Source organism: Chrysemys picta, chromosome 3 (genome assembly GCF_011386835.1).
Source record: "Chrysemys picta bellii isolate R12L10 chromosome 3, ASM1138683v2, whole genome shotgun sequence".
Lineage (NCBI taxonomy): Eukaryota > Metazoa > Chordata > Testudines > Emydidae > Chrysemys > Chrysemys picta.
In genome coordinates this window covers 76331844-76340077 of record NC_088793.1, presented here as the reverse complement: position 1 = coordinate 76340077, position 8234 = coordinate 76331844, and the positions used below count along the sequence as shown (strand labels likewise).

At 44.7% G+C, this 8234-nt stretch overlaps 1 protein-coding gene and 1 long non-coding RNA gene across 2 annotated transcripts; both read right to left on the bottom strand.

Annotated features, from left to right (window-relative positions):
* Positions 1–1060: 1060 nt before the first annotated feature.
* On the bottom strand, positions 1061–3195 carry LOC135982277 (uncharacterized). Its single transcript, XR_010599554.1, has 2 exons — positions 3111–3195; positions 1061–2775 (listed from the first exon to the last, which is right to left on the bottom strand). It is a non-coding gene; the product is annotated as an uncharacterized LOC135982277 (long non-coding RNA).
* A 502-nt stretch (positions 3196–3697) lies between these two features.
* Positions 3698–7892, bottom strand: POU3F2 (POU class 3 homeobox 2). The gene has a single exon (XM_005315601.4). The coding sequence runs from the start codon at positions 7594–7596 to the stop codon at positions 6196–6198; it is 1401 nt and encodes a 466-aa protein (XP_005315658.4). The 5' UTR covers positions 7597–7892; the 3' UTR covers positions 3698–6195.
* Between the last annotated feature and the right edge of the window lie 342 nt (positions 7893–8234).

Below are 8234 nucleotides of genomic sequence, written 5' to 3'. Positions count from 1 at the left end.
AAGTTTGTGCTTTTCTCTTAATCTTAATGCTTTCGAAACTACGATTACACTCCCTCCCACCCCCCAACCTGCTCTTCAAAGTACAACAAAGTGCATCAACTGCTAGGCTGAATGCCGCTGAGCTGTAATTTGATTGTTGTTGTTTCATACATTTGGAACAGGCTGTAGAGACGACTGTATTCTAGGGAGGCAATTGTACAAATACTCACACTTTCAAGTTATTGAATAGAACTTTGTAGGATTTTGCTTTTCCATTTACAGATTAAAAAAGGAACTTTTTCAAGAAAAAGGTGTTTTCTTCCAAAACAATGTAACCGAACACTTAAGAGGGGTGTGTCCCCCAAAATAGCGCTTTTGATGAGCAGATATTTCCTAGGGAACATAAAACTGCCTACGAATTAAAACACGGTCATTTAAAAATATCCGTTAAGAAAATTGTAGGCAACTTTTCCTCCTTTCCAGAATACCACTGCATCCCAATGCTTGAAAGGAGCCCATCTCTTTTAAAAGGGCGGGGGGAGATCCGTATTATAAAAGGGAGCGGAGATTTGTTTATAAACTACAGTTGATTTTCATTTAAAATATTTGCCGTAAGATCTCAGTTCACCAACTACATCCCCCCTAACCAACATATTATTCAGAGAGTCGGCTGCCAATGGGCACTTACGACTTCCCCTTCTTTCTATGGTAAAAAAATCTGTGACATCTGGCTCTTTTGGGGGGTATTTATTTGGGTACTTTTTAATGCGCTAACTTCCATATTTTACACATACAGTTCATTCTGCTCTCAAGACGGGCTCACCATAATGGGCAGCTGTATAAAGATAATTTTCTCTCCCTACTAGAATGGAATATGCACGTTTTTCTTTAACATCAGAACAAAGAGCTATAAAAGCTCCGAAAGACGTGGGTGGAATAAACTTTAAGAAAGAGGTGGATTTCTGCTCCTCAGTTAATTGGTCTCTCTGTAGAGGATCTGTCCTTGATTTACAAATAACCCATTTTAATTATATCAAAAGCAAAAACGCCATGGACAGGAAAGAAACAAAGCGACACAGGCTGCGACTGAATTTTTGTTGGGGGTTTCTTTGTTTTGGAGTTTACAGCTGTTTAAAATAAATGACAGAGTTAATTCAAAGAAAGTGAACTTTGTCGCTGTTAAAGCGAATCTGGAGGAGAAAGAAGAAACAACAGTGCTAACATAAATTCGTGTGTACAGAACCACATATGGACATAGTTAGACACTGGTTTGCTCGCACGTGCATATGGCCTTGTAGATGTATAACCCATTTTAAATCAGTGTAATTTACATATTCACTTGTCACATGGGGCAAACAAAACGTAAACATAAAACTGCAACTTAAAAAAAATAATAAGATTTCGGCAGAGCAAACCAGCTTTTGATTTTCTTAAACACCAGGATAACAAGGAGGGAATAAACTCCCCCTTTTAAAATCTAGCTTTTCTGCAGGTTCCTATTCTATTGGGTTTGGGCCGCAAAAATTGTGCTAGTCTACAAGATCTCCAACAACCGTACTGTAGCTCCTTTTTCTGTTTTATTTTTAAAATAAAACTCAACTGAATACAGGGTTTGTTTTTTTTAAAGTCTGTCTATAGATCTCTTTGTGAAAAATAAATTCATGAGCAAGTTCTGCAATAGCCGGTCCTTATCATATATATACCAAGCCCCTGCCCTGCATTCCACCAAGGCTTCTGCAGCCAATTCGCTAAATATTGGACACTCTTTCTCGTTCTTTTTCTCTACAACTACCACAGTTCTTCCCCTCGACCCCTTTCTTCAGTTAGTGCCTAGGACTCAGGCTAGATTTCTAAAGCCCCCACACAAACCAGAAGATCGAGGAATGAAATGAGAGCCAAGCCATTCTCCTCTCAGAAGTGAAACTTACTCCTCGAAGTCTGGGTTGCAACAAAATATTTGGTGTTGCTACTCAATATTGGCTGCTTCTCAGCTACCGGTGCCTTAATAGAAACGGAAAAGAAAAGACCTTTATAATAATAAAAAAATCTAATTCTGCCTGCAGGCTTCGGCCTCCTTTAGAGGGAGTGAGCAGAGGAAATAGCATCTTGTTGTTGACATCTGATCTATAAAGCAGGGTCTCTGATAGAAATAGGTGCTTCAACCCAGCTCTAAACCGCACATAGTGTTAAGGTGCTATATTTCCTCTCCCTCTAACCTGCAGAAAATTCTGCAGCCCTAGTAATTGTTTCTTTGTAATTTTTGTTTAATTTACCAATAGCAAAATAATGATCCAAAGTTCCTAGTTGGGCTGATTGGCGTTGGGTTTTTCTTTAGGGGGTGGTGGTAAAAGCTTGTTCATTGTGGCTAGAGGGGGGAAAGTCTTTGGAAAGATGCTCATCTCCTTCCAGTAGTACTCTACTCTGTGTTTAAAAACCAGTTCCAGTATCAAACTCCGGTTAACCTGGAGCTGCTCAAACTAGAGGTGAAGGGGCTGGAGTCGGAGGCAGACTGTTGCTCAGATATGCAAGGCAGGTATCCATCAAAGTCACATCTTGTCCAGCTGCCACGTGATTGTTTCGAGTTAACAAGGCCCTGTTGTCAGAAGCAAATATTTCCTCCAAGTCCACCGAAATGTCCTGCAGAGGGCAGATGCTGCTCGTTTTCTGCAGACAGTTCTCTGGAATATTGACCTAGGACTTTAAATCTATACCCAGTTTAAACACTTTACCCATCAGCATGTCTGCGGCCACAAAACACCACGCTCCCGAGCTACGGATAAGATCATTTAGCCGAATCTGTTTGGGACGAGTGTAGGAGTTAGAAAAGACGATGAAATCTAACACGCCTAGAAACTAACGTTAAAAGGGGGATATTGTATTTATTAAACCGAGCAAACCAAAAAGGATTTTAACACATGAGCACGTGTTAACAGTGCTCAGTTTGATTTCGCCCACCAGTAAGCTAGGCTCCAAAAGGAGCTCCTTTAACATGGAGCTCTTTCACTTGAAAGTGACCAATTTGTCACAAACAGTGCAGCTGTATCTAACCGCTTCCCATCCCCCCGCGCCCGCCATCGCCATTACTAGACTACTTGTTACTTTTTTATACAGCATTGTTCCTTTATACTCACTTCAGGGCCACTGGAACCAGCTAACACTCCGCTTTCTAAATCGATTCAAAATTCAACTCGTTTTCCCAACCCAGACAACACGGAGTTCTAGGCGTGTGCATTCCCCCGGAAGTCACTGGACAGCTCTTTTCTTTAAATCTAGTTGTTTTTAACAAGACTCCTTATAATTAAGCTCCGCCTTTGCTCTTAAATTAAGAGCTGACTAGAGAGGAGTAAATATTCGCCACTCTCCCCCATGCTTTCAACGAGAACGGGACTACTAGCTTCGAAAGCAGAGCTCTTTAGAGAAGCATCAAAGGAAGGACACTCCTATAAGCATGGGATTCAATGCTTAAAAATATACTGCCGCGGTTAGATTTGGTAAGACAAAATGAAAACGGCCTCGTGTGCTAAGCTAAAAGACTCTGGACGTTATAAAGGGGGGACCTGTCGATATACTCAAAAATCCCATTAAGTACAAAGGAAGTACAACTCAGTATAGGTACTAGGGTGTTCGCCTCCCCTCCAGATTTTAAGAGCTATGCAAATCAGTGCTATCTTTAAAAACAAATTACAGATATTTCAATAAGTAGAACAAACTATGAAGGTATTGTGCATTTCTGTTTTATGTAGATAATAAAATATTACTTTAACATAAATATATAAGGATCTCTGCGTTTTTATTTTTCCCCACAAGCACATCCAAATGTACCAAAACAAAGTATTTTTAGAGACGGAAACAAAATAATAATTAAAAAAATTACATCCCATATAGATTTTGTTTACCTACTAATTTAAAGCTACAGAAAAACAGTTTCCAGAACCTGTTTGCTTTAAAAGAAATAAATATACATTGAGGCAGGCCACTTAAAAAATGATATGAAAATATTTCCCTGGGTAGCATTTAAAAAAAAAGAAACAAAGAAAAATAGACAAAGAAAACATTTAAACTATTTCTGCATTTCAAAGGACAAATATTAAACATATATACATAGTGGTAAGGTTTGCGTGGTAACTTTTTTATTATTATTATTTTAAGTAAACCTATTTAGAGTTAGAGGCTTTTTCACAAACATCCTCTGAACTCTGTTTTTCTGACCTTACCCACATATTAATGTGTCTGAAAGTTCATTTCCTCCCTTTACCACTGGATCTGCCCTGATCTGAATCATTTCACTGGGAGCTAGTCCTCAGCACTCTAAATAGCAAGCAGCTGAATACATCCAAAAAAAGCTCAGTGCCTGTATCATTATGACAATCGTTGGAAAAAACAGAATAAAGACAAATAAATATGCCAAATAGAACTCGCCATTTGCTCACCAAGAAAATAAAAGAGACAACCAGATGTGACAGGCGCTTAAAGAGACAATGAGAAACATATTCTAAAGCCCTACCTACTGAATTCACTGTTAAGCTGATAGTTCATCGAGAGAATGTTTCACATTTTTTTCTCCATAATTGCCAAACATTCAACTAAGCAAACTTTTCATATTATGAAAAAGCTTTTTTTCCCTATGACAGCGCCCTTTTGTGCTGATTAGATAGTTCATTTGTGAATTTGTAGCTAGCTGTTTAAAGTTCCCCCCCATCTCATACACAGCCACTGTTTCAAGTTTTCTTTCCCTCCATAGCCTTTTGTTTTTGTGTTTTTGGAAAGTTAACCGTTTCCCGTCAAATTAATGTCAAGAAATGCACTTTAAAGCTATCAACGAAGGGGAGAAAAGAGGAATTAAAAATGGCATTTTCCCAATCCATTTGGTTCCCCCCAGTGAAAAAGATAAGGCTGCCCAACTTAAACTAGTCCTTTCGTGCAATGAATGGAGCAGCGAGTTGAGCAAAGGGCGTGGGATTGTTATATATGAGCGGAAAAATAAATATGGAAAGTAAAGCAACAATAAATGCACTAGACATGCAGACAGAACCGTGTGTTATGTGTTACGCATATATATGCAAGTTCTCCGTTCTTTCTGTTTATATCTTTTTTGTTGAAACTGCTCAATAAAACAAAGTTTAGAGGCTGACATCAGCACATCTACTCCAGTGCGATGTATTTAGGAATACTAAAAGCACACAGAGAACTTTACATATGGGGTGTCTGAAGTTAAATCTTCCCCCCTCCCCCAGGTTCTCTTCAAAGTGTCACTTTCTTTCTGTTAGAAAACTCTGGACACACATTTAACCTCCACAACATTTCCTACGAGCGCTTTCACAACGGGCCTTCCTCCCTAAAATGAAGCAATCAGTCACTATTCATTTTTTCTTTTACTGTCCCCAACCCCAAAACACTGCCTGAAAATGAAGTTTACGTCATTGGTTTTCATTATTCTCTTCCAAACTGGACTCTTGCCTCTGAAGGCACGTCTTAAGCGTTTGTGAGAGTCAGTTCTCTTGAAAGTGGAAGTTGTTTGTGTTTATATATATTTGCTATGGTAAAAGGAGAAAATAAACATTACACATATGTAAGAAGACTTGTTTATAACAAAAGTTCACATATACACATAAAGAAAGCAAGGGCTATAACACAGTAACATTTTGTAGATTGGTCAATGGTTGCCTAACGCTCACCGTGGGAAATGCAAGTCATTTGCAAAATCAAGGTAAGAAAAAATGTATTTGTTAATGTAAACTTCAATTTTCTTGCAGTGCAAATTCAAACGGTTAAATACTGTCTACATCAAAAGGGATTCATTTTTTTTATTCCTAATGGGGAGCCACGTCAAATAAACACAGCAGCATGTGCCTAGACTGAGCATCATTCCAAGATTAAAGCTGCCTTTGTGTTTAGCGGGGCTCAGAGTCGATTCCATTCTTTTTTCGTAATTAATTTAGTTTTTGTGAAAGATTTCTCTCAGTGCCTGACACTGTGCGTGTATCTGTCTGTCTCGTGTCTGTTTGTGTGTGATACTCACTCCACTCCATTGCATGGGCACTCGCCTGTAAAGATCAAAACACATCATTTCACCTGCTACCGTTTACGGGATAGTCCAGTGCAGTTTTTTTTGTTCTGTTTTTAAGATAGGAGAAAACGTAAAAAAAAATAAAAATAAAAAAAAGAACAATCAAAAGTTGGAGGGGTTTCCCCCCCCCCGCCAACCCCCATGTGAGTTCACTGCACAGGCGTCTGCACCCCGTGGTGCGGTGGAGTGTCCCTACTTGCCCCATATACATCCTCGGCTCCGGGCAGAGTCCCTCCCGGGGGAGTCATGCGTTTCTCTTTCTGTCTCCTGTTACAAAACCACACTCGCACCACCTCTTTCTCCAGCTGTAGGCTGTCCGCCAGCGAGGTGATCTCCTGGGCAGAGGGCTTGGGGCACTTGAGGAAGTGGCTCTCCAGGGCGCCCTTGACGCTCACCTCGATGGAGGTGCGCTTTTTCCTCTTGCGCCCCTGAGCTGCGATCTTGTCTATGCTGGTGGGGCTGCCCGAAGACGAGTCCGCCTCCTCCAACCACTTGTTCAACAAAGGCTTCAGCTTGCACATGTTCTTGAAGCTCAGCTGCAGGGCCTCGAACCTGCAGATGGTGGTCTGCGAGAAGACGTTCCCGTACAGGGTGCCCAGGGCCAAGCCCACGTCCGCTTGGGTAAATCCCAGTTTGATCCGGCGCTGCTTGAACTGCTTGGCGAACTGCTCCAGGTCGTCCGAGGTCGGCGTGTCCTCGTCCGAGTGGGGGTCGTGGTGGCCCCCGCCGCCGCCCCCGGGGTGCTGCTGCTGCTGCTGGTGCGGAGGGTGCTGCTGCGGGTGCCCCCCGGGGTGCTCTCCGCCGTGGTGCTGCTGCTGCTGCTGCTCATCGTGGGCATCCCTCAGGCCGTGGTGGTGCAAGCCCGGCTGGCCGGAGCTCAGCATCCCGTTGACTGTGAAGCCCGGCGGCTGGGAGTAGAGCAGCCCCGCTTGCCCCCCGTTGGAGGAGGCCATGCTGGGCGGCAGGTGAGCCGAGGCGCCCGTCCTCCATGCCCCGGCGGCGGCGTGGTGGCTGCCGGCGTGGTGCACCAGGTGGGGCGGTCTCCCCTGCTGCTGCTGGTGCTGCTGCTGCTGCTGGTGCTGCTGCAGCTCGTCCCCCCGGCCCCCGGCCTGCACCACCGAGGGCTTGATGTCCTGCTGGCCCAGGGGGCTGGTGGACCAGGGCGAGTCCCCGCCGCCGCCGCCTCCCCCACCGTGGGACAGCGCCGTGATCCACTGGTGAGCGTGGCTGAGCGGGTGCCCGTTGCTCTGCAGCGTGTAGTCCGGCTGCACCAGCGTCTGTGCATCCCTGTAGCCGGCGCCCGGCTGCATGCTCCCCGGCGGCTCCGCATGCACCATGGAAGAGCTGGAGGTGAGCAGGCTGTAGTGGTTAGACGCTGTGGTCGCCATGACTCTCCGAGCCGGACTGATCGCTCTGGTTAAAGGAGCCGCGCATTTGACAGCTACTTTTTCGCCTCGGGCTCCTCTCTCCTTTCGCTCCCCCCCAAGTCCTCTTGGCAGAGCCCACTGCAAAGGCACGCGTCCCGGCTCCTCCCTCCCGCGCCCACCCATTGGCTCCCACCGCTTTGATTTACGTGGAGACCTCTAGCAACCGGCTCCGGGGGAACCACCGATTGGCCCCAGCCGCGGCGCCGACACCCCGCCCCACAACCGCTCGCTCCCTTTTTGTAACCAAACTCTAAGGGGGGAAAAGGAGCTTGGCTGCTTGCAACCACATGGACGGGGGAAGAAAGGGGGAGATGCGGGGGAGGGGATGATTCTCAGCGCACCGACCCTGCTAAACCCTCTGAACACAGGAGAAGCAAGTACACTCTACTCTGGCCATACACAATGCAAGTCCTGGAGGAGATGCATGTTGTTCTCCTGTTGCTTGCATCATTGCAAACCTGGCTGGCTCGTTGCATGCTTTAAACGCTGTTTGCTTTTGTGCACGCACACGTTGCGCAGAGCGCGAGCTGTTGACTGGAATATCTTTAAGCACGGGCTGGATTGCAAGGATGGCACTGGTACAAGAGTGAGATCACTTTACCACAGTAATTTGTTCGCTCTGTAAGTCACACTAGCGCTTCATCAATGCTGCTCTGTTGACTCGTGGTGCATTTCCTCCCCTCCCCCTTCCATCCACGCGCCGACTCCTTACGATTTTTTTTAAATGCAACTTTGTTAGGGACACTTTAAAAAAGAACCAG

What these genes read in the sequence shown, in the direction of transcription:
- POU3F2 (XM_005315601.4), bottom strand. Translation starts at nt 7,596, where the DNA reads ATGGGTGGGCGCGGGAGGGAGGAGCCGGGACGCGTGCCTTTGCAGTGG.